The sequence below is a fragment of the Barbus barbus genome (assembly GCF_936440315.1).
Source record: "Barbus barbus genome assembly, chromosome: 22".
NCBI classification, from domain to species: domain Eukaryota; kingdom Metazoa; phylum Chordata; class Actinopteri; order Cypriniformes; family Cyprinidae; genus Barbus; species Barbus barbus.
The window spans coordinates 7,474,401-7,500,525 of NC_136750.1; the positions used below are offsets into that span (position 1 = coordinate 7,474,401).

General features: G+C 38.0%; 1 protein-coding gene across 2 annotated transcripts in view; it reads left to right on the forward strand.

Moving 5' to 3' along the window:
- The window catches only part of LOC306887959 (dmX-like protein 2), a 77,296-nt gene that overhangs the window by 15,076 nt on the left and 36,095 nt on the right, over positions 1-26,125 (forward strand). For both annotated transcript variants that reach the window (XM_079446018.1, XM_079446019.1), the window contains exons 2-19: positions 2,465-2,590; positions 3,713-3,784; positions 4,025-4,103; positions 4,524-4,671; positions 5,442-5,508; positions 9,789-9,961; positions 10,830-11,007; positions 12,270-12,444; positions 13,205-13,408; positions 14,831-15,093; positions 15,288-15,993; positions 19,612-19,733; positions 19,854-19,943; positions 20,051-20,162; positions 20,245-20,364; positions 20,683-20,913; positions 22,289-23,959; positions 26,013-26,123. In XM_079446018.1, coding sequence (XP_079302144.1) covers positions 2,465-2,590; positions 3,713-3,784; positions 4,025-4,103; positions 4,524-4,671; positions 5,442-5,508; positions 9,789-9,961; positions 10,830-11,007; positions 12,270-12,444; positions 13,205-13,408; positions 14,831-15,093; positions 15,288-15,993; positions 19,612-19,733; positions 19,854-19,943; positions 20,051-20,162; positions 20,245-20,364; positions 20,683-20,913; positions 22,289-23,959; positions 26,013-26,123 — 4,648 coding nt within the window. The remainder of the gene's footprint in view (positions 1-2,464; positions 2,591-3,712; positions 3,785-4,024; positions 4,104-4,523; positions 4,672-5,441; positions 5,509-9,788; positions 9,962-10,829; positions 11,008-12,269; positions 12,445-13,204; positions 13,409-14,830; positions 15,094-15,287; positions 15,994-19,611; positions 19,734-19,853; positions 19,944-20,050; positions 20,163-20,244; positions 20,365-20,682; positions 20,914-22,288; positions 23,960-26,012; positions 26,124-26,125) is intronic.

Here is a 26,125-nt window from a genome sequence, read left to right on the forward strand (position 1 = left end):
CATTAAATAATTCGGTACCAAATTTAACCCCTGCAACTCTTTACAACACAACACACAGAAATAAACTGAAATATTCTGAAGTGTGCGTACATTTCTAGGGCCATATGGGATGCCGGAGGATGGCGGAGCCCATTCATAGGAACCTGTCAAAATAAAAGTGCGGTTTAACATGTAACAGAAATGTATTACTTTTGTATTACATTTGTACAGTATCAAGTACATCTTTTATATATTATATTTATTGTCAAATTTAAATAAAACAATTAAATAATAAAAATAATTATTACAACCACATTAACCACTGAATTGTTGAAAAAAATACAATTATTATTAAAACTATTTTAAAGGAATATTCACACAATTTTTGTACCATGTATTAATTTTAACAGTGAACCTCAAAAAATAAAAGGGTTTAATTTGATTAAAAATAAATAAGTGTTTCATTCCTTCATTTGATTATCAGAAAAAATAAAACACAAGAATTTCTGGAAGAAAAAAAAAATTGTAGGGCCCTATTGTTCAAAATGTTGAAATTGAGAGTTTTGGACTTATTTTTTCACTGAAATGTTTTTGTTATTACACATAGTAAAATACAGAAAAAAGGTACTGTGGGTACCGAATTTCAGGTACCTATTCAAATGTGAACGGTACCCAACCCTAATAATTAGTGTGTGCCAAATTTTTGAAATGGGTATCCCATAAGTGCCTGGATGGTTTAATATTTCTAGTGAAAATTCAAAGTGCATATATCCATGCACACTCTAATGGCTAATATTGCCTACAACCTGTTGAATGTTGGATGTGGATTTGATTCGAACTACAAACACAAATAAGAAGTGTTTAAAAACTACAAACATGGAGGATATACAAAGCCATCAGTTCAGTCCAGACATTTAGACAAAGGGGTTTGCATGATTAATAATCAGTATTTAACATGCTGAAAAAAAAAAATTAGTTAATAACTTTTATAACGATAGGTTTGGTCATTAACTTTCGTTATGCAATCACATCAGGAGAATTATTGGCATGAAAAACTCACTAGTGGCAGATCAACATGCCTCTTAATTTCTCTCCAATATGGTAGGAAGATAAATGAAACAAAATGCGAAGGATGTGACAAGATGATCAACAGGGCAGTTTAGAGTGGAAGGGATGTGTGTAACTAAGCAACGGAGTACATTTAAAGACGCAGTTATGAAGAAGTATGTCCCAAAGGTTTCCTACTTTTCTGCTACACACTCAAAATACATTTTATTATTATTATAAGCAGATGAATTGGGATGCAGCAGTTTTCACATTAGATATAGAATGCTGAGTGCATTGCTTTATGGGTCACACTAATCAAGGTAGTGTGCTTTGTTGTGCCCTGTCCATTTTGGCATGTAGCCGATCATCCTGATATTTTATGTATAGAACAATTTCTAAATTTCTGCAATAGTATTATGAGTAGTATTGTTCCATTTGAAACATGACTAAAAATGCTGAACGGAACATGTGCAGTAGATCAGTGCCAGAAGGAAAAACAGGATGCATCAGTAAGTATATTTAGCTCATCAAATGGGCAAATGTGTTTAGAATCCGACACTGTGCGTGTGTGTGTGTGGATGTTTACATCCCCACTCTATGTAGAGCATTACACTATTGTTGCTGTTGTTTAACTCTGTAATTTTGTATTTTTGCAACAACATTGTGAATTGTGACAACACATTGTGTTTAGATGGTATAATTACAGTATCAATGTGAATGTTATGTAGGTGTGTAAATATGCCCCTTCTGAATCGTTACTCTTTCTCAGTTCTGTCATGACGCACATAGCTTCATTGCCAAAGTAGTTTCACTTGAACTGCAGCCAATATAGAAACATAACTCGACAGTGAACATTGAAAGGGACATATTATTAACAATAATAATAAACTACAAAATAAGGAAGAGAAAATTCAGTTCCCCGTTTCGGTTTCGTTTTTTTTTTTTTTTATTGATTCCAAGTCAGGCGTTCAAAAGTTTGGGGTTAAGGTTTTTTTTTCTTTGTTGTTTTTAAAGAGATCTTTTATGGTCACCACAAATACAGTAAAATTAGTAATAGTTAGATGAGTAACAGTGATATTGTAATGCATTATTACAATTCAAAGAAACAGTTTTCTATTTTAATATATATCATTTTCTTTCTTCTTATATAAGTCTATATATAATTATATCATTGTTTATAGTCATACATCAGTCTTAAATTGTTGGTACAGTCTTACAATAATTCACAGAGAAAATAATGTGCAAATTATGGAGATGTAAATCAGTAAATTTAATTGCATGCATGTAGAAGCATAATCTGAATGGCTGATAAATGTTAAACGTCTTGTTGAAGAAGTGGACCATAGTGTTTGCTTGGCTTTTTGAAATCTGTATTGTAATGTGTTAAATTATTTGTAAGAAATGGCAGAGTTTAACTGAGTGATATCTGTTTCTTTAGGCCTATGGCTCAGGCTGTGATATTGTGATCCTTGCAAGTGATTTTGAGTGTGTTCAAATTATTCCTGGAGCTCAGAATGGAAACATCCAGGTGGGCTGTGTGGAGTGCTCTCAGCAACTTGGCCGGGTAAGACCATACACTTCTTATATTTACATTAATGCTTATAGCAGACTTTTAATACAAAACACTGAACACATGTGGAATACTATCAAATCCATCCTAGTAACATGAGCAGTGGGCAGTTATTGACTAGAACAGACATTCCTAAACCAAAATATCAGCTTTTGATTTGGCCGAATTGAAATTATTAGCTGGCCAATTAACAAATATGTAAATCGGTAATGAACATTTTATGTTTTCCTTTTGTGTGTGTGTAAACATTAATGTAAATTTTGCAGTGTTGTACAGGTATACCAATTGCTCTCATTTAGTTGCTGCATCATTAGCTTTACCCAGTGGAGTTGCACTTTGGCCATCTGTTCTTGGATGGACAAAAAGAAAGTGCTGCTGAGGCTTGTTGGACTGATTAATCTGAAAGAGCAGTGTTTGGAGAGCACCACATGTTTTGGGGGGTGTCAGCTTGCAAATTGATTTTAAGGCTGGGATAAAAGAGAGAAATGTAGCAAAACATATAAAATATGTGACCCTGGACCACAAAACCAGTCTTAAGTCGCTGGGGTATATTTGTAGCAATAGCCAAAAATACATTGTTTGGGTCAAAATTATAAATTTTTCTTTTATTTCAAAAATCATTAGGATATTAAGTAAAGATCATGTTCCAAGAAGATATTTTGTATATTTCCTACTGTAAATATATCAAAACTTCATTTTTGATTAGTAATATGCATTGCTAAGAACTTAATTTGGACAACTTTAAAGGCGATTTTCTCAATATTTAGAATTTTTTTGCACCCTCAGTTTCAGTTGTATCTCAGCCAAATATTGTCCGATCCTAACACACCATTCATCAATGAAAAGCTTATTTATTAAATTTTGAATAATTGACACTTATGACTGGTTTTGTGGTCCAGGGTCACACATGTCTTTTTCAGCAACATTCTGCTGTGGATCTGATAAGCCACAACTCACTCCTGACAGAGTACAAACATGGATAAATGAACATATATCTAGTTATCTGCACTGACTGGGTTTTTGATATGGTTTTTGTTCACAGTTTCTCTTTGATAATGATGGAACTGTTCATTTATTATCATAAATAATTTGTAAATAATTGGGTATTTTTCTTAGATTGCTGCATCTTATGGAAATACCGTTTGTATTTTCGAACCAATAGCTTCCAACCCAAACAAACGTCACAAGGTGAGTTTTGCACTGGAGGACAGTGGATCTTCTTTCAGAGAGTGATAATAATGATTACCATGGACATTTTGCCATCTTTAGTAATTTACCCAAATATATGCTTTCTATATTTTCCTGAGATAACTTTACTGTCATAGTCATGTTTTACCAAAAAAAAACCTCTTAATTATTCTTAAGAATGATTTATTATCAATGTTATGTTATTATTTAGTGTAAAATTCTTTTTTTTTTTTTTTAAAGCAACTGAATTACCAATGGCAGAAGACTGGTCAGTTCTTTCTCAGTGCTATAACCTACAATCTGGCTTGGGACCCGCAAGGTTTGTTTGAAGTATACACTTTGTCAGTGAATGAGCTAAATGCTTTCAGTAGTTCCCTTTTTCAACTCTGTTTGGGCCTTCTGATTAAATAATACATTTAGGAGATATTTCTCTGACTTGAGTGCACACTCTGAATTATTTATGTTTGAATAAACAGAATAAAACATGAGACTTGAGATTGGAAGTGGTACTGTAAATGGTGCAGGTTTGTTAAATTGGTTACTGCATAATAACGCAGTGACTAACCATAATAATAATAATCCCCAAACTTCCATTTGTGTGTTTTATAATTCTGATAACTTCCCTATTATTATAAAATGAGGGAAATATTAATAGTAATAATAATAATATAAAACAAGACAAGTGCACGGTGAGCAAGACAAGTGAGTGTAATATTAATTACATCTGTTTGTCTTGTAGGCAATCGTATCTTGGCAGCGACTGAGCGTTTGCAGCTGTGGGCTCCTCCAACCATTGACACTCTGATAGAGGAAGAGGACAGTCAGCTGAATGATGACAGAGCTCATGAGCTCATGCTCAACGATTGGAAATGTGTCTGGCAGTGCAAGTGAGTGCAGCTTAAGATCTTAACCACACTTCTGTCTGCATACTAAATCTTTAATGTCGCTTGTCTGATTTACTGAACGTTAAAGCACATTTGATTATTTAAATGGGTCGTATAATGGAAAAAGAAGGCTTTTACTCTTCTTAAATAAGAATGTTATGTAGTATGTAGGCGTAATATTGAGGTTTTCTCAAGCTGGAGTTTGCAATGGGACTGCAGTGTTTTTGGAATTGCTAATTGAAAGGGTGTAAAAATAGCTGAAAATCTAATAATTAATTCAATCGACAAAATATTGGCAATCAAAATAAAACACTTTAATATTATAAATATTATGTTGTGTATTATATATTGTTATAACATTATTAGCATCCTATCGGACTGTCACCTTAACTGCAGTGTGTCTTTTAAAGCTGGATGGATTTTAGTGTTCATTATCTGTCTGCTGTTATCTTAGAATTTAAACGATTATTATTAATGCATGGTTATAGTTAGCGAGGGTAGAAAATGAAAACAAATAGAAATAGAAAATAGAAAACACCAAATTCTAAAATTTTGACTGACATGATAATGATTAATAATTAATATAATTGTAGTATTTTTTTTAGTAAAATTTGAATCTTTTTTTTTTTTTTACGTGAAAACATGAATTTTTTGCAGGTGTAATGTGGGTCTTCAAAACGCTCTTTATGAAATATACCTCACTATGTGAACAGAATTTTTCCCTCTGTTTGTGTGGGTGTAAATTGCTCTGCTTCATGTGTGTTTTATGTCAGGACTGCTGCTGCTGTTCATATTACTCAGTGGTCTCCAGATGGAGAATATTTTGCCACAGTTGGAAAGGTAACCCCCCCCCCCCCCACACACACACACACACACACACACACTTCATGTTATATAAGTATATAATATAAGTCTGTAGCAATTTTAGAACTATTAATTTAATTTTAGTTTCTGGAAATCAAGTCATATCGATTTTCATATTCGTATGATTCATGGATATTAATCAAAGCGTCCAACTTATACCTTATTAACGATACCTCATTAACAACTTGTCCAGCAAGCATTAAAACCAGTATGTTTTAACAATTCAGATTATTCCCGTGGCCACGGTAATACCGAATTGATTAGGTAATTTTAGCATAGGTAAATTTTAGCATAGGTAATGCGATCTTTGGCAAATAGTTTAAGACTTGAAAATCACATAGCACCAGACACAAGATTTCTTAATAAATCAAAGTTTATTTGCTACTCTACAACACTACTAAGCTCAAATAACACAAAACAGAATACATACACACACAAACACACATACACGCTGCAGGCAATTAATTGTTTTGATTTAAAGAGAGTTTAAGGTTCTAATGCTCGTTTCCAAGAATGCTCCAACTTCAACCTGAAGGGAGTCACAAGCAAGGAACTTTACTATCTTTACTCTTAAAGATGAATGCAACCAGCTTCCAGCAGAATTATGAAGAATTATTTGATTACTTGCTCTGAGTTGTTTCGTTCCTTTCCTGGTTGAGGGAACCCCGGGTGCGGATTGACTGCTGAAGTCGTCGTTGCGTGATGTCACTGAGGATGCCCTCTTGCAATTGGTTGGTTTCTCTGTGACGTGATGGCGCTCTTAGGAAGTCTGTTTAGAGTTCTTTCGGCCTCAGGTGTTAAAGTTTCTTTGGTCAGAGCTTTGAAGGCATGTGTGGATCCTCGCCAGATGGTGTTATGGCTGAGAGCGCTTACCAGCGCGATCAGATGAGGAGCCGAAGTTTCAAACAGCGCGCGAGCAAGCAGCAAGCAACAGCAAAGCTGGGCGTCTGTCTTTAACGGGCTGATTTCAGTCCGCCCCTTTTGCTATTTGATCCAATCACAAGTGTTTCTGTAGGGCGGAGCCCTGCCCCGCACGGCTCAGTTTTCCGTGCGTAAATGAAGAATATGTCCTAGCAGATCCCTATAAGTGTTTTAATCATACATTATGATGAGAAAAGTCAACTTTCATCCACACCAAATTATTGCTGACGCAACTAGCTTTCATTCAAAATCAAACAACAGGTATTTAGCATACACAAAGTACATACCTTAATTCTATATACTACATGGGTTAATGCATCGATTAACATGCTACCTTCTAAATAATCACACCAAGTATATGAAAGACATAAGATACAACGTTAGTATGTATTGTCTATTGAGTATATTGTTTTAATAGAAATAGGAATAAAGGAATAACTGTAGTCAATAAAAGTTTGGTGTTCTTTGCACAAAAAAAAAAAACGAAAGGGGGAGCTGTCCGGGGATCATGAGTGTCCCGTTGGGCATGTATCTGTGAGACTTCAACGCCCAGTCTCATCATAAAAACGTCTCTCCTAGTTGATAAAATCATTGAATTACATGTTAAGCAGTCAAGAGGTCTTTGTCCTGTTTCTGGTTGAATTATGTTTAAGTGATAAGAGAGCCACAGTAAAGTCCTGTTCTGGAATACGTCCAGATGCTCCCTCAAATTTATCCTGGTTTTTAGAGGTCTCCTGAGATGAAGAGATTTAGGGCAGGAAATCGGCCAGCCAGTCAAATGCAAATGCTGGGAGTGGAAGTCTTGACTCCTGCTAAGGAATGTGCTGTCTTGAAATTATTTTGTGTGTGTGTGTGTCCTGCTCTACAAGGCATTACAAGTCTATAAGTATAAGTGATGCTAATTATAAGTACTACGCAGTCTTATCCCGTACAGAAACCTTTACCATTGTGATGTGTAAAATAAGAAATCGTCTGGCTCCCTTATGAACGTAGATGCTATTTTGCTGGGAATCTAATGGATATGAGTTAGAACCCTGCACGGGCCTAAAATTTAGGCTCTAGCCTGGCCCTGGCCCGAGACGCTCAGGCACTAGCCCGGCCCGTATGCGAAAGCTTATCAGAATTACTTTACAGATCTTTTTCTTTTCCCCTTCTCCCAAAACAGCTTATACTACTGTTTTAGCTATTAAAATACATGAAATGGAAAAAGTGATTGTATTTTGTTTCGTTAAGTTAATTTAGAAAACTGTTTGGAGCATTTTTTTTGTTCATTAAATGCAAGTTTTTGTTTTTTAAAGTAACGACCAAGCGGCCAGCAGCAGACAGTGAGTTTATCATAGCCTATGTTTGATAAATATAGCCTTCTCAAATCATCACGACTTGTCTAAAATTAAATCCATAGTTATAAAACAGCTCCACAATGTTAGTTTAAACGTTTAACCTAGATAAATGTGCACTGACGCATATCCAGTCGTTTGTGCGGAGAGTGGAAGCTGAAGCACGCTTTACAGGGCATGGACGCGCCAGAGCGGTCACTTGCATTGGAAACATTTCAAAATTCGCATAATTTTTGCTCATAAAGGTAAGAGTAATAGGCTACATTTTTCGGAAACTGTAAAGGGTCTACTTTTATTTGTGTGCACTCAAAATATCAGCAAGACATTCTTTTATAAAATAAAGAAAAAGCAGTTTCGGTTTTGAGCAGGAGCGCTTCTGAAAAACTTTAAAGGCGCATCCAATGAGGATGATCCAAAATGCAGCTTTTCCCGAAGCATTGGGAACTTTTAGTAACACACTCCAAATTCTCCCTGATGCCCTGCATGGTCAACTGTCACCTGTATGCTAATGCGTGCGAATATGCGTTGCGTATTGTGTAGGCGATGTGTAATATTTATAATATGATCAGTATTTCATACAGTCGCCATGTGTGCTCTGCGCATATATGGGCACAATTAAAGGAGAGAAGCCAAATGAACCCGAGTCCGATCTGTAAAAAAATAAAAATGGCCCGAACCCGGTCCGAATGGACTCAGCGTGTCGGGCCCCATCGGGTCCCGACGGGCTTGCAGACCTCTAATATGAGTAGCACGGGAAGCTATGGATTCAAAGTAGTTAAATTACAGTAAAGCTATCCTTTTAAACTAGTAGTTAGCTACTGTACAATCTGTTAGCTAAGCTATCTATGTTATTTAAGACAAGGTTATATTATGTAAGGTTAAGGTAAGCTATTTAAGGGGGTTATATCTTTTATCCTAGCAGTATATTCTAGCGTTAAGACAATTGCGGATTAAAAAGGCATCAGCATCAAACAGTATTTGAACCAAAAATTTGAGATGCAACTAATAAAACTATGAAACAACAACAAACAACAAAAACAGTACTTAAAGACTTAACTAAATATTTAACTGAAGTAAAAGGACTGTAGTGAATCTTTAAATCAGTTCATTGAAACTGTCCAAATATCTACTAAAATAAACTGGACTGAAATTTACTGCAATTTACTGCGGAAAAGAGTGTGACATACTATACTTATCAGAAATATTTGTAGTACAGCCCTTCAGATGTTGACTACTATAGTAAAGCCACGCCATTTTAAAACAGCTGAGCTCCTGTGATGCTACTGGACGCTAATGTTAGTGTAAATTAGTGGCATGGCTACTTAAAGGTGCTTTCACATTAGCAATTTTTTTTTTTTGCGAGCAAAAAAGGCCTATTGTCTACAGTGTAGCAATGCATGAAGCTTGACACACACAGAAGTCACATTCAAAGCAAGCAGCTTTCTGCTGGTCAACACGTGGAATCTGCATGACCAACTTGAACATCTTGTGAAATCTGCATGAGGAAATATTTATATTACACTAGCTCAAAATTTCCAATTGTGTGGGTTCCTACTGAAATACAACAGCGGTCAAGCCTTTTCAAAGTATGTTCTATTGACTGTGAAAGCAAATCTTGCATATATACTTGACCTTTTCTTTTTCTTTCAAGCCCTAAAATCACTCGCATATGCACTATTTTGTGTTCTTACACAAAAATCTAGCTGTGCATGTACATCAGCGTACTGTGCTGTTGATGAAAATCATGTTACACAAATTAATTAGTTACTCAGTCGCCATAATGTAGGTTTGGTCCACCCCAAAACATTCTGTCCCTCTTTGGAGTACAAATATATTGATTGGTGTAAATGTGGTTCTCTTGAAAATGCAATTGTATTTTGTCTTATTTTCATATTCTGAACAATAAAAGTAATTTGCACATCAGCAAGTGTGAAAATGTGAAATTACAAGTATTTCTTTCTTTTTCTCTTTTTCTCTCTCTCTCTCTCTCTCTCTCAGGATGACTGCCTGCTGAAGGTGTGGTATCCCACCACAGGATGGAAGGCTGCAGTGGTGATGCCAGACGTGACTGATAAAAAGATCTCAGCGGTTCATTTCTCATTTGTGTATCTGGCGCATCCACGTACAGTCACAGGCTTCTCCTGGAGGAAAACCAGTAAATATATGCCCAAGTATGTCAAACACATCCACAGATTCTTTCACTCACACTAGGGTGGGTGCTATGACAGAATGTATCGTGCAATAGTAGCAATATTTCAACTAGTAGATACACTGCTGAAATATTTGTGCCATTTGGTAGATACTGTATATGCATGGGGGTTGAATTCATCAAATGTGCAGTCACAGCTGTGCATGTATTGACTATTGGCTTCAAAGGTGGTTAATTTAGTCCGTGATCTTACTTTTGTTTATTACATAATGTGAAGCTGTGTTTGCACTGATGCCAGACAGATCATTCATCATTCAGATCATTATATAAACAATTTCCTTTTTTCACTTCCATCAAAAATTAAAAGAACAAATTATCCCAAACTAGATTATCTAGTGCCATAATTGATCAATCTTTTTATAAAAAAAAAAAAAAAAAAAAATATATTTATATTTATATTTATTTATTTATTTATTTATTTTTATTTTTTAATCGAACTTACAGTAAAAATAGCAACAATGTTTTAGAGTATATATTGATAGTGTGAAATAAAAAGGACTCAATCTTTACTATTTTGGTCAAAAAATGTAATGTTTGAAATATTTAATTCATATTGTAATTATGAATTTTATTAATTTATATTACAAAATAACAAATATCTTAACAGATTTGAGACAAGACTTTAGTGAGTCAGATATTAGTAAAGTATTCCTCATTCCATTAAATTTGGACTCCAACCTCATGTCTACAATTTCTTTTGCCGAGGCAGTGTTGATTTAGCAGTGCAGGAAACACTGCTGAGATTTTAGTCTTGACGCCCACCCTTAACTCACACTGTGAATTCCACCCTTGTTTGTGTGAATTTCTCATTGTGTGTGTGTATGTCGTAGGGGCTCTGTATGTAACGTGTTGCTGACGTCCTGCGCGGATGGCATCTGTCGTCTGTGGAGTGAGACCCTCTTGCCTGAGGACAGTCTGTTGGGGGGGCAGATCTCAGAGAACAGCACCAGCTTCAGCTCCTCTCTGCCAAACATTGCTCAAAAAGACAAGATACAGCACGCTCTGGAGGTCAGCATGCAGAAGCGCACACGCTTATAAACAGCATTCTGAAATCATACAGACACAATTACATTATGTAGCCCTAAATTATTGGTGTCAAGGCATAATAAAGAACAATGTGTTATGCATGTTAACTGGGTTACTTTTTAAAATGAGCTATGTCTGTAGCCTCTGGTGTATGTGTATACACTGCGCCTGCAATATAGTCAAATAATCACATTGTTGTTTGTGTGTTCCTTACGTATGAAATTATATTTGCTTAGATATCAAGGCTGATATCACTCTGAAATGCAAATAAATGTCTGTTTTTAAATTATATTGAAATAGTCGAATGGCAGAAGTATTGAATGATTTTTTTTGCAACAGATCTCCTCCTCAGCAATTGTCATCTTCAATAGGATGTGTGAAAACTGTATGCTAACAAGCAGCAGCCTACCTTTTGTCTCCATGTAAATCAAAAACAGCACCCCCCCAAAAAAAAAAAGATTTGTTTAATTTTCATTAATTAAAAGATAAATTAAATTAATGATTTTATGCTGGAAAAAACGGAACTACAGTTTCTCGATCAACAGTTTGAGTAGACATATACATGTGCATGGACTTAATTTCATATGTTGATTTCATCATTTTGTGGATTATGTGGTTTTATTGGAAAAACAGAATCATGATGAATGGACTCTCTGGTTTGAACAGCTCTGATAAGTAATAAATAACAGGATGTGCAGTTAACTTTATTATAAGAAAGTAAAAACGCATTATTTACCCCGTTTGCTTCTACAAGGCGCCAGTTTCACATTTTTCCTGTGCTAACATCAGTATTTAATGGGTATGGAGAGTAGGCACCTACCGGCCGAAACATAAATTGGCATAAATTGATGATAAAATGTTCATTTTCAGTTGTATTTCTTTAATGTTAGATTTTAGGATATTGTTAAATCAATTTTAGACATAATTTTGTGAATTTTTATACATTTGTATAATAAAATCACAGGCTGTTGGTTTTTCAGTTTAGCCAACATGCATGGTTGTCACATCTTAGGTGTATTTTTATTAGTATTGAGATTTTAACATACTTTCACCATGTGTCTCCATGTGCCATCTGCAGACCTAGGTATAGAATCTGCATTTTCTGCACTGATTTTAGGGGAAAAATTTGAATCACACATGACAAAGTGTGTTTTTGCGGCTTAGAATACTACACTCCGTTTCATTTTTGGCCTGCTGAACATGAATTGCATTTGCGATGTTAAAAATTGTCTGTCTCCATTCAGTCTATCCACCACCTCAAGCACCTGCGTAGGGGCCGCAGAAGATCGTCTGCCCTGGTGGCCCACACCGAGCTGCTGCCCAGCCAGCTGGGTTCCCACGAAACTCACCGCCACATCTCACACCACGCCAACGCCCTCTGCCACTTCCACATCTCTGCCAGCATCAATCCCAACACAGGTGCACATACACACACTTACTTGTGTTTACATGGTTTATGAGAACACAGTTTAGTATAATTACATAGAGATTCTTCATAAACAGCTTAACCTTGTTATGCCTGACATATAAATTATTATTATTATTTTTATTTTTTTCATGGAACAGTTTATTGAACCTTCAGACAAAATGTAAAAAAAAAAAAAGGTTTGGAATTGTTTTTTTTTTTTTTTTTTTTTTTTTTTTTGTCCATAAAGTAAGATAAAAATCTGACTGCTTATAATGTGAATCAGTGAGGTGTTTATAACGGTATAGCAGAATACTTGCAGTACATAAAATGCATGTAAATATCAGTTGTTACCAATAACATGTCTTAGTAAGATTGTATTTAAATGCCTTTTTTACCATAGCTCTGTAGTTTTTATTTTGGGGGAGAAGACATATAATGCCATTGAATACAGTGATGATTGAGAAATTTACAAACACACCTTAAACTTTTAAAAGCCCCTAAATTTAACTTGATTTTACTTAAAAAATACAAATGCATAGATAGTCAAGTTTCTTCAGTGCCATAAATGTTCATCTTAAACATGCATTTATGATTTAAAAAAAATGCTGACAGTTTTCTGTTCCAGTTTATGGGTGGGGTTAGAAGGTAAAAGTATGATCATCTCAAAATAAAAAGAGTCCTTGTAAGCCACATATGGACACATACTGTACATGTATGCATTCACACACACTCACACACTGACAGAAGCGTGATCTTTCTTTCTGTCATCAGATATCCCCGCAGCGCTGGCTGGATCAGGCCTGTTCTCTGAGGATGTCAGCGGAGGGTTTGTGGTTCACTGGCTGAATAATAAAGATCTGAGCTTCACCACCTCCATGGACCTGTTCATGCAGCAGCTGCGCAAACTTTCTGAACAACACCTGGAGCAAACCACTGAAGACTTTGAGCAGGAGGGGGCAGCCAAGTTTGACTTCGGTATTACCTTGTTATGAATAAACCTGTTAGCATATAGATTAAACTTAAAAGGGATAGTTAATTAATCATTAATTACTCACCCTCATGTCCTTCCAAACTCGTAAGATTCGTTCATCTTCGGAACACAAATAAAGATATTTTTGATGAACCACTGATGTCACATGGGCTATTTTACCGATGTCCTTACTACCTTTCTGGGCCTGGGAACTCTCAAATTTCATCTAAAATATCTTAATTTCTGTTATGAAGATGAACAAAGGTCTTACAGGTTTGGAATGACATGAGGGTGAGTAATTTATGACAGACTTTTCATTTTTGGGTGAACTATCCAACTATCCATTTAAAGGAGACGTATTATGCCCCTTTTTACAATATGTAATATAAGTCTCTGGTGTCCCCAGAATGTGTCTGTGAAGTTTCAGCTCAAAATATCCCACAAATCATTTATTTTATCATTTTGAAAATGCCTATTTTGAGTGGAAGCAGAAACACTCTGATTTTCGTGCCTGTTTCTTTAAATCCAAATGAGCTGCTGCTTCCGCCCCCTTTCCAGAATAGAGCTGCGCCATTTCAGCTCGTACCCGCTAAAAACATCTGTTTTGGTTCTGATTATCATGTTTATCGTGCCGAAATCATGCATTTTAAATCATATGAGTTTAAAATTCTGATATACGGTTTTCTGAGCGCACACATCCGAAACACACGGACAGAAAGCTGCTGTCACGGCATGGGAGTAAACTAAGTTTTCATTCACACACAAGTTTTCGTTAAAAACTCACGCGAGTTACAAAAACAGTCAGATATGTCTGTGAAGGTAAACAGCTGGGAAATTAATTGCATGTTTAGTTTAGATCTGTGTGGCAGCAGCATACAGTAAGTAAATCAATAAATTCACCGGTCTCCTCTGAGGCTGGGACTAAATAGTGTTCTGTGCTCATCTGTGCAGCCAAAGGCAGAACAGTTAGCATGTTTTGCTCAAACTTTCACCATGGCAGTAGAACTGGTACTCCGTTGTCGCTTGCAAACTCAAAATGACAACGCAGCGGGTGGAAATTTACAGATTTAGGGGCGGTAATATTATAATGAGATCCCTTTGCCACGTCACCAAGGGAGCGAAATCAGATGAGCTCATTTTTTCAGAAGCTTGCAGAAAAAGGCTTACTAAAACAAAGTTACTGGGTTAACCTTTTTCACGTTTCCTTGGTTGGTAGATGCACTGGGGACCTGATTATAGCACTTAAAACCTGGAAAAGTCAGATTTTCATGATATGTCACCTTAATGTTGACATAAACATGAGCTAAAAGCTGCAAAGATACTTCGTTGTTGTTTTTTTTAATCGTGTCATTATTGTTTCTTTCAGATTCTCTGCTGCATATTTATAATATATATACAATGTGCTCTTTTGTGTTTCCTTTTTTTAGATCTGGATGACATGTCTGATAAGGGCTCTTCAGAGCATGAGGAGGGAGATCAGGAGGGCAGCACCAAGGCCTCTTCTCCTGGTTCAAGCAGCAGTGTTCCTCTACCCTCTGTTTTGCTGGAACGGAAACTGGAGACTCTCATACTGGAGTGGAACAAAAGTCCAGACATGCTCTTCACTATTCACCCACACGATGGATCCTTCCTCGTCTGGCACATCAAATACCTGGATGAGTTTATTCCTGGCATCTTCAGACAGGTTCAGGTAAGATACTTATTCAGAAATCATGGTAATGACGAGTCATTATAGTTTTGAGGTATGGTGTCATGTTCAGAAATATTGGCTATGCTCTATAATTGTTGGCAGCAGCCATTGAAAACGTATGCTGATACACTAATACACTTATGCTACAAATGACCCAGATAAACAAAATAAAATTAATTTGTTTTCTCCTTTAGGTGTCATTCTCCTCTCGTATCCCGGTAGCGTTCCCCACAGGCGATGCTAACTCCCTCAGTAAGAACATCATGATGTACTCCTGTACGTTTATGGACCAAGACGGCTGCAGCGCTCTGGAGGATAAGAGAAGTGAGCGGCGGGTTCCTCAGAGTGCATCTGCATCCGCAGGGCTCAGTGCTCTTGGACACTTACTTGCTGCTGTCATCGGACCTGCCGTCATGATGGTGTCCAAACACGTGGATGGCTCGCTCAACCAATGGGCTGTGACTTTTGCTGAGAAGTCCGCCTTTTCGAACGTCCTCACAGTTTCGCACAAGTTCCGTTACTGCGGGCACCGTTTCCATCTCAATGATTTGGCTTGTCACACGGTCCTTCCCTTGCTGCTGACATCATCTCATCACAATGCACTGTTGACTCCGCCCTCTGGATCTGAAAGCCTTGACGGAGATCAGATTGGGGATGTGGCTCTACAACCCACCAGGCCAATGAGAGGCATTCCCCGTAAACAACTGCGAAATGCAGCCACGCGTACGTTCCACGACCCCAATGCGATCTACAGTGAGCTGATCCTCTGGAGAGTCGATCATATTGGCCCACTCTCCTGCACAGGGGGTGTGTCGGAGCTAGCACGAATCAACTCTCTGCACACATCTGCGTTCTCCAACGTGGCCTGGCTGCCAACACTCATCCCTAGCTCAGTGCTTGGTGAGTTTACACTACACTATAGCTGTATCCATACCTGGCATATAATACATTATTATTGGATAATAAAGGGAGCGCAGTTTAAGTTAGACGATGAGAATTGTCACTTATCGACTGATGAATGATAAAGCAGAACACCTTAACAATGTATTTTCAGCCATCCAGAACAAACAATTGTAACTGCTTAGTAGCACACTAACAACCACACAGAATCACCCTAGCAATTCCCTTATAACGATCCAGTACCTTATGAACATCCTAGAAACACCCTAGGAACCACCCAGAGCATCAGAGAAATTACCTAGCAATGCCTTAGCCACCAGCTAGTAAAATGCTTAGCAATGCCCTATCAAGCACCCAGAAACTACCTCACAATTCTCTGTCAATCACCCTGAACACCCAGAAATGAACAATATTATAGCAACCATCAAGGAACTACCTGTGAGTGCCCTAGAAACAACCTTGAACTCTTGTTTTAATACCTTAGAAACTGCCTATCAGAATCAGAATCAGAATGAGCTTTATTGGCCAAGTATGTTTACACATACAAGGAATTTGTTGTAGTGACAGAAGCTCCACAGTGCAACAGAAAGACAGCAACAGGACAGGGCACAGATAATAAGAGAGTAATATACAAATATTCAAATAGGCAATGTGCGAAGCAGCAAAAACACAATATATAATATAGACAACTATGAATGTACAGGTCAAGTATGTGCAAATTAGAAATGAGAAAATAAAAATAAAATAAGTGAGTGTGGTTAATGGATAATGTATTATAGTTGTGTGTTCCACGTTTATTGTTGAGTGTTCATGAGATGGATTGCCTGAGGGAAGAAACTGTTTCTGTGTCTGGTCGTTCTGGTGCTCAGAGCTCTGTAGCGTCGACCAGATGGTAACAGTTCAAAGAGGTTGTGTGCTGGATGTGAGGGGTCCAGAGTGATTTTACCAGCCATTTTGCTCACTCTGGATGAGTACAGTTCTTGTAGAGTGGGGAGGGTTGTACCAATGATTCGCTCAGCAGTCCGGACTACCCTCCGTAGTCTTCTGAGGTCAGATTTGGTAGCTGAGCTGAACCAGACAGTTATTGAAGTGCAGAGGATGGATTCAATGATGGCAGAGTAGAACTGTTTCAGCAGCTCCTGTGTCAGATTGAACTTCCTCACCTGGCGAAGAAAGTACAACCTCTATCCATAACATCCTAAAAACTTTAGCAATTCTTGGCAATGCCTTTGTAACCACCCAAGAGTTTAGCATCGCCAAACCTCACTCACATTTTTCACAGTGTAGATATGTTATTATTAAAGGTCTCAATTCATGAAAATCTGACTTTTTCCATGTTTAAGTACTATAATCGTGTCCCCCGTGCATCAGCTATATATATATATATATTTTTTTTTTTTTTACATTTGTAAAAAAAAAAATTTGGTAAGCCTTTGTGGAAAAATTAGCCACTCAGATTTTGCTCTCCCTTATCTTATTATAATATTACCGCCCCTTAATTAGGTCCTGAATTTCTGTGCGGGATTGCGCATATTGGCTAGTGCATTACGTATTCCCGCAGCTTTCAACTTTAAAATGAGGGAAATTACTGCAAAACATTTATTCAATATAGCTTATAGGTTAAATGAGTAAATAAATCCACACAAATCATCAGATCAAATCAGTCATTTGAAAACAGCGTGAGTGATTCAGCTGTACCACATTTTCTTTCTTTGACCTTCTCTCCACATCTACAGCTGCACGCTGCGATACAAGACTTTAGCTCGCGTTTCAGTAGTTTTCAGAATTGTCAATTGCCTAATCGGTCATTGTTGCATCGGCACAAAAACATTTTCACGTCTTTTTAAGGCATTCGGTACTCGCACTCTCCAGAGGCGCTTTTTGTTTTGTGCTGCAGTCACATCCAAAGCACGCTCTGCGAATACCAAATTGAGTTTGCAAGCAAATCTGGTTGCGCTTAAGTGGCCAAACACACTCAAAACGGTCGTCCTGGCAAATATCCTCATAAGCACTGTCGGTTTTATCTTAAGTTAATGTAAACAGTTGCGAAAGAAAGAGCATGTGTATAAATAGCCTATTGGATCCGTGAAATAGGTCTTGTGACAGCAGCCTAATAAAGCTGTGCCATCTGTCATTAATGTTAATCAAAAGACAGAGGAAATCCCTCACTGCTCTTGACTAAATGTTTTGTTGAATAACTTTAATATGTTAATTTACAGTTTATTCAATTTCTGTAGCCTGTTTAGAAAATGTAGTTAATATTTGCATCATTAATGATTTATCTTATCCACCCGCGACCTACCTGCAAATAATCAGAATGCATTTTTTTTATTACCTGACCCACCCGAGCCGCGGATCATCTGCAGCGCCCGCGGATATAACTGTCATGCACACATCACTACTACACACCCATAAACCGAGAGAGGGAGTGAGACAGTTCACACTTTCAGTCTGTATTATAACAAACTGTTTAATTCATTAGGGGATAGGCTATCTTAACTCAAACCATATACAGATTGTAACGTGCTGAAACATATTATTATAATAAACATAACCGAATGATGGCACTTGTTAACATAATAGTCTGTTGATTATCATAAATCAACTGCTCATTAGGCTAGGACATTTCCATTTCAAATGATGGAACCCCTAAAGGGAATAAATACGAGATGGGGGGAAAAAATATATTTCAATACTTTCTCTCGCAATTATAACATTGGGTAATTATACTGACTATAAATTGCGAGCATCAGGGAGCCGTTATTAATACGCTAGGAATTGAAATCACTTTTGAATGCGCGCACGTTTTTTACTTTCACTTTCTAGATTTGCGATCACACAGCGTTGCTCAGGATCTGCAAATCATTCACCACCGTCCTATCAGTCATCACTCTTTACTCTGTTTATATACGAAGCAAACTTTTATGTAATGTAACAAGCTACCACTAGCAAGTAGCTAACCGTGTCCCTAAAGGGGCTCTGTAGAATGCGCTATTCGTCCCGAATACAGATTCAGCATACCTCTAACCCAGTCTGGGGTGTTTGTGGTCTGCACAGAACTCTTATTTGACATCGTCCCAAGTTACCGTAACCGTTACATGCCATACAAGTCTACAGTGTGCGCGTGAGACAATGTTTTCTTCTGTTGTCTTTGACAGCTTTTAGGTGCATTATTGGCAGCGCCACCCTCTGCTTACATGAATGTGTCACCACCGCATCAGCACCGAAAACCTGGGGACATTTTTTTAGACAATCGCAAAACCTCAATATTCTACAATTAAATCAACTAATCGAATATTCGAAAATTGTGACCCATCCCTAGTACTCACATGCCCTGTGATAGCTGCTTTCTGTGCATGTGCTTCGGATGTGTGCGCTCAGAAAACCGTATATCAGAAGCACAGCCCTATTCTGGCAAAGGGGGCGGGGAACAGCAGCTCATTTGCATTTAAAGATACATGTATGAAAGTGTGTTTCATCTTCCACTCAAAATAGACATTTTAAAAATGATATAATAAATGATCTGTGGGGTATTTTAAGGACACCTGAGACTTATATTACATGCTGTAAAGTTGTTACTATGTTTGGCTTCATAAAAATGTTTTGTGTTTGTGTCAGGAACGTACTGCAACTCAGCAAGTGCGTGTTTTGTGGCGTCTGATGGTAAAAGCCTGCGTCTGTATCAGGCTGTGGTGGATGCCCGCAAACTACTCGATGAACTCTCCGACCCAGAGACCTCTGTAAGAGCTTTTCAGAGTGGATTTGATCAAAAATAATGTCCTTATCTGCCAATGAACGTATGGTAAATGTCATTAGAGTTGACCTGATTGTTGATCTCTGATGGTTGCTTTTATGTTCAGAAACTGGTGGGTGAAGTATTCAACATTGTGAGTCAGCAGTCCACTGCCCGACCCGGCTGTATCATAGAGTTGGATGTCATTACTAACCAGGTGGGTTCTGTTTGTGTACACATTTAAGTTTGTGTTTGATTAGCATTGTTGCAGTTCAAAAAATTATATGTTGTGTGTTATTTAGCATATATGTTTGTGTCTTTCAGTGTGGCTCAAACACACAGCTGCTCCACGTATTCCAGGAGGATTTTATTTTAGGCTACAAACCACATGAAGACATTCCAGATTTCAACATTACTAGTGTTCCCTCTGGGGAAGGTACAAAACCTTTTATTTTCTTTTGAAGTATGGTTTAGACAGTTTTTACAAAACATTACAATTGCGTTATTTTTGTTTCTAGAGTACCAGCCCCCTCCTTTCTCAGAAAAGTTCTACCTGGTGCTGGTCGAGAAGGATGCAAATCAGAACTCAGTGTTACAGATGTGGCATCTTCATCTGCGATCGGTGCAGGCTTGTGTGGGTGCGTATGATGTGGGTTATTTGTGAAATGATGACACAGCTGTCAGCAGACAGCTTATGAGAGGAAACTGTGAAGGGAGTCTCATGAATGGAAAGCTCATACTTCCTCTAATGACTAATTTCTTTTTCAGAGATGGAAATTATTTAGAAGGAAATGATGCCCTAATTTACCCATTGGGCATCAATAATGTACATCTGCACTTTGTATTGTACTGTCTATATATTTCTGTTGATATCTGTCTCTGTCTGAGATGAATTTAATATAATTAGTGTCATGATTGATTACTGTTACATTTTACTTGATTTCTAATCCTTGCAGAAGAGCCAGTAAATGACCACGTGTTCCAGAACCAGCTGACAGTTCCTTTGAGTCAGAACTATGGTGACTCATCTCCTGACACGACTCCGGGTCATAGTCCGCTGCCTCGCTCTTCCTCTTCCGCCAACCTGCAGTCAGCCAGCAAACTCATCCTGAGCTCTAAACTGGTCTACAGTCAGCGGTTAGACCTTCCACCAGGGGTGGAGCTGATCAGAGCCACACCCTCTGCCGGTATGATCATATTTTTATTAGAGATGCAATTTTCTTTTATTTAGTGTGACCTGCCGATACCATTCCGATTTTCTTTCTAAAAACTATAATTGACAGCATACACAAACAATTAATTTTTAAATGCAAAAAAATTTACATAAAAAAAAAATTAAACATTACAATTCCCCCATTCTGGACAAAGTTACAGATGTTCTCTCACTTAAACAACTCCAAATAAAGTGCTCTGTGACTAGAAAAGAGGTAGAAATAACAATTAACTGAAAAGGAGTTGCTGTATATAACAAAACAGATGTCATTTCCCACTGTTTCTTAAATTGTAATTTTTTTCATTAACCTTATTAAATGTGTGATAATAAGAAACTGTAGAGCTGTTACCATTCAAATGAAATCAGTATCAACAAACTTCATCCTCCACTGCAGGAAACGCATAAGCTGTATCTGAAGTGGCATTAGATGTATTTACACAGACTATTTGATGAAGCTGATGCATAAATGATTTTATAAGATTAATGTTTTAAATATTTTTAAACATACAAATAAGAAATGTTGGAGAAAATGCAATGAGTTTTAAATATGAAACCAAACCATTAGGTGGTGGCAAATGACTGTTTGAATGAGTGAGTCATTTAGTCCTTCAACAGATTCGTTCAAACGGCTGATTCATTCAGAAACGAGGCAAGTGACTATTGTCTTTATGAACAGTTTACTGAATCATTGACTCACTTGATTCGTTCAAAAACGTGGATTTGTTCAGTAACGAAACACCGCTGTGTTGCTCGGAGACACAAAACAGTTCTGCTGTGGCTTTGATTGGAACTATATTCATCAGCGAAATTGAGCAAAAACAGTCAATATTGTCTCTGAAATGTAAATCAATTAATTTTAACATCTTGTTTATTGAACTACTATTGTATAAAAGCACATTGCAATCGTTTTGAAACATTGGTTGTGCATTGTTGCATACCTAAATCATGTATTATAATATATTTATTTATTTTTTTACTACCGCAGTATGCATATAACTTTGTGTGTGCTGTTACGCTCATTTGTTTTGATTTCGACACGAGTCTCTCTCTCACACTCACTCAGGCTTTGCAAGCCTCATCTGGCACATCATAAATACATTATCAGTCGCTGTAAGTGTGACATCAAAACAGACCAGCTCGGAATCGGCAGACTAATGTATGCTAATTACTGAAGTATTCATAATACTGGATAGTTTTATATTGACAATAAAATACCATCTCATATTTGCCTTGTATGTCATACTAAGTCATATGTGAGTGTGTATGTGGTTGATTTGTGTTTGTCAATATTGTGTTCTGCTGTGAAAGCATCATGTGGGTGATAAAAATATTGGGTGTTCTTTTCAAAGGTCACTTGAGCTCCTCTTCTATCTACCCTGTGTGTTTGGCTCCATACTTGATTGTGACTACATGTTCTGATGGACGCGTCAGGTTCTGGCACTGTAGAGTGGGCATGGACTTATCAGCACCACACCCCGAAGAGACACGTTCGTATCGGTGGGAGCACTGGAGACTCTTGAAAGAGGAAGAGGACAACGACAGCTCTGTGAGTGTTGCGGGTCGACCCGTTGCGGTTAGCTGCTCCTACACGGGAAGACTTGCTGTGTCATTCAAACAGATGTCGCCTGAGAATGAGGGTGGCATGCCTCAGGATTTCTCCATGCTTGTGTCGATATACGAGTGTGAGTCAACGGGTGGCTCAGAGTGGGTCCTGGAACAGACGATTCACCTTGACGATTTTAGCAAACCTGCAAAGACGCTAGATCCACGTGTCAGTGTTGATAGTAATTTAGTTGTCTATAGCAAGTCAGATTTGTTTGTAACCAAAGACAGCCCCAATATCAAACACTTTGTGCACCTAGACTGGCTGTCTAAAGAAGATGGGTCGCACATCCTGACGGTCGGGGTTGGACCCAACATCCTTATGTATGGACGCATCTCAGGGGTTGTCACAGAGCAAACAGTGAAGGATGGCATGGCAGTCACCCTGCCTCTAGGAGGCAGTATAAAGCAGGGAATTCGTTCTCGTTGGGTGCTCCTGAGGTCCGTAAACCTAGTTTCTTCCGTGGATGGTACACCATCGTTGCCGGTGTCCCTATCCTGGGTGCGTGATGGCATCCTTGTGGTGGGCATGGATTGTGAGATGCATGTTTATGCACAGTGGAGGCAGGACGAGAAACCGGATGACTCTGACGACAGCATCTTATCCCCAGAGGGCGTTGGAGGTCGCACTATGTCCGTTTCAAATGAGGGCAGAGAGCGATCTAAGAGTGTCTTCGAGGGCAGTGCAGGAATTGATGATGCATTGCGCCCCCCAGCAGTGATTCAAGATGGCGGCTTGTTTGAGGCGGCCCATTCATTGTCACCCACTCTTCCGCAGTACCATCCAACACAGCTTCTAGAGCTTATGGACCTTGGAAGGGCACGTCGTGCCAAGGCCATTTTGGCGCACCTCGTCAAGTGCATTGCTGGAGAAGTTGCAGTGGTGAGGGACGTGGAAGCAGGTGAGGGTGGAGCCAGGAGGCACCTATCCCGAACCATCAGCGTGACGGGTAGCACGGCAAAAGACATTATTGTTGCTGGCCGAGATGGTGGGCGGGATTACACTGAAATCAACTCCATTCCCCCGCTTCCGCTATACGCCCTGCTGTCTGCGGACCAGGACACCTCTTACAAGACGGCAGAGGAAGTGGGAAAAGCTGGAAAAGGGGCAGAACGTGAGACACAGAAACAACCAGAGCATCAGTACTCTGATCTGTTTCAGGTACAGGCTGTCACCACCGACGATTTTGTGAGCTTTGCTGCAGAGAAACCAGAGAAGAAGTCTCGTGTGATTAACCTATCACAGTACGGACCCACGTACTTTGGCCCCGAACACGCACAGGTGCTATCTTCACATCTTATGCACTCCAGCCTGCCAGGACTCACACGCCTTGAGCAGATGTTCCTTGTTGCTCTTGCCGATACTGTGGCGACCACTAGTGCAGAAGTAGCAGGACCCACAGATAAACAGTACACTGGTGAGTTTACTTCTCATGCAGACTTTAAAAGTGAAGTGTGTAATTTCTGCACCACTGGTTTCACCAAACAGAATAGCTAAAATGATGACTGTTTTACAGGTTTCCCAAACACTCCCCCCATTTCTCATTGCTCATACAAATAGATTAGGGCATTAGTACATATCAGCAGCTCATGCTTCGATATTACGGTCACAGACATAGTCACATGATCAAAATGAATAGAGGGGAAGGGCGTCCAACGGAAAAAGACAGAGAAAAAGAACAATGCATTAAAATAAAGCGAACAAACAGTGATTGTAACCAGCTTTACACCGTGTCCTAACTACATGCGCCGCGGTATCTTTTCCATGTTAATTGGCGTTTTTGTCCTAACTAGCCACGACGGCAACACGCAAAATTTCTAATTTAGAAACGGTTTCTATTTCCGCGACATCGTGGCTGGAACAACAACATACAAACTATATGACAGAAGATAATCTCAGGTGATTATGTGCTTTATTCAAAGTTAAACGTGTCTAATATGAGTTTAAATATAATTTTGTGTGACCTTATAGCTATACTGAAAGCAACAACAGACGGTTTACCTCAGCTCTTTAAAATAAATTAAAGCAAAGATGTCTGTTAAAACTGTGAACTCGCTGCAAACCAACGAGTGTATTCCATAAAGAAGTTATTAGTCACTCAGTATGTACATTTAATGATGTTAAAAAGCTTGAATATTTATCAATTAGATTATAAACGTATCCATTTCGTTGTGAGTGCAGTGCGCTCCCACACACGCTTCTGATTGCAGTGACATTTGATTGATTCTGTCGTGTCGCGTCTGGTGTGGACATCCAAATTGCTTGTCTTTGGAATCTTGTCTTGATATCATTTAACATGTAACGTTGTTGCTTGAGAGGGCTAAGTGATTAACCATAAAATCACCGTTTTGAATTCAAAATAGTTGCTACTTCGTACATCAGTACAAAAAAGTGATGAACTTTGATTTTTAATGTTTTTAATTGTTATAAATCCAAAAGCAAAACACGTTAAAAGGATTACATTAGGGAGTGGAAACAGCAAATGATCCAGTGAGTGATTATTTTCATTTATAAGTTTTTCCAACAGGTGGCAGAAATCTTACACTTCAGCATTGCACATTTTCCATAATTTATCTGTATGAATGAATAAATTTATGAATTAATTAAAAAAAATATTTAAAGTGAATTTTACATAGTCTTATAATGTTCCTATTTTATACAAAATGTCATTTAATATTTTTAGACAAATAAATAAAAAATACTGTTTGAAAATAATATATGGGGGGCCAACACTGATCTTGCATACCCCACAGCAAATGTGCAGTTGTGCCCCTGAATATACATGAGTATGTTGTTAGTATGATATACTTCTCGTGTTGACTAACTGTCTAGCATGTCAGTGGGGTTAACAGAATACATGAAAAGATAACCATAATACAACTTTTTTTTTTTTTTTTTTTTTTTTTTTTTTTTTGTATAACCTTGGTATTATTATTTATTGTCAACATTAAACATATCAGGCTTTATCCATGTTACCTATAGTTCACATCTTTTTTTATTTAGTCTCTTTAGTACTAAAGCTTAACACAGTGTTCCTGTGCTTGCTAGAGCGAAGATGCAAGGAGAAAGGTTCAGGGACAGTAGGATAAATCATATTGCATGCAAGTGTTTCTGCTGTAGTTCTGATTCACCTAACATTAGAGTTATGAAGAACTTCAAAGTTCAATCCTCAATTTCCCAGCAGAGGAAGTTTATAATTAGTCTCTGAGTTGTGCTGTTAAATGTTTAATTGGATCAGTTGTGATCAGAGTCATTAGGAGGTGATGCATATTGTGGTCTGGAATATGTTCAGGACTCTGTGTGCTCTGAACATCATTAACACTCTTTGATGACAGAGCCATATGAATGAGAGTGATGAGCATGCTTTTCGAAACCAATGCATTGGAATTGCCTTGTAGTAAAAGAATCAGAAGTTAAAAATTAAACATGGTTTCTAGGGGTTATGGTTTAATAAATGTGTGTTTCTGCAGGTGGAGAAGCTCTAGATGAGTGTGGTCTACGTTACCTGCTGGCCATGAGGTTACATAGTTGTCTGCTGACATCCCTGCCCCCACTCTACAGGATGCAGCTACTTCATCAGGGT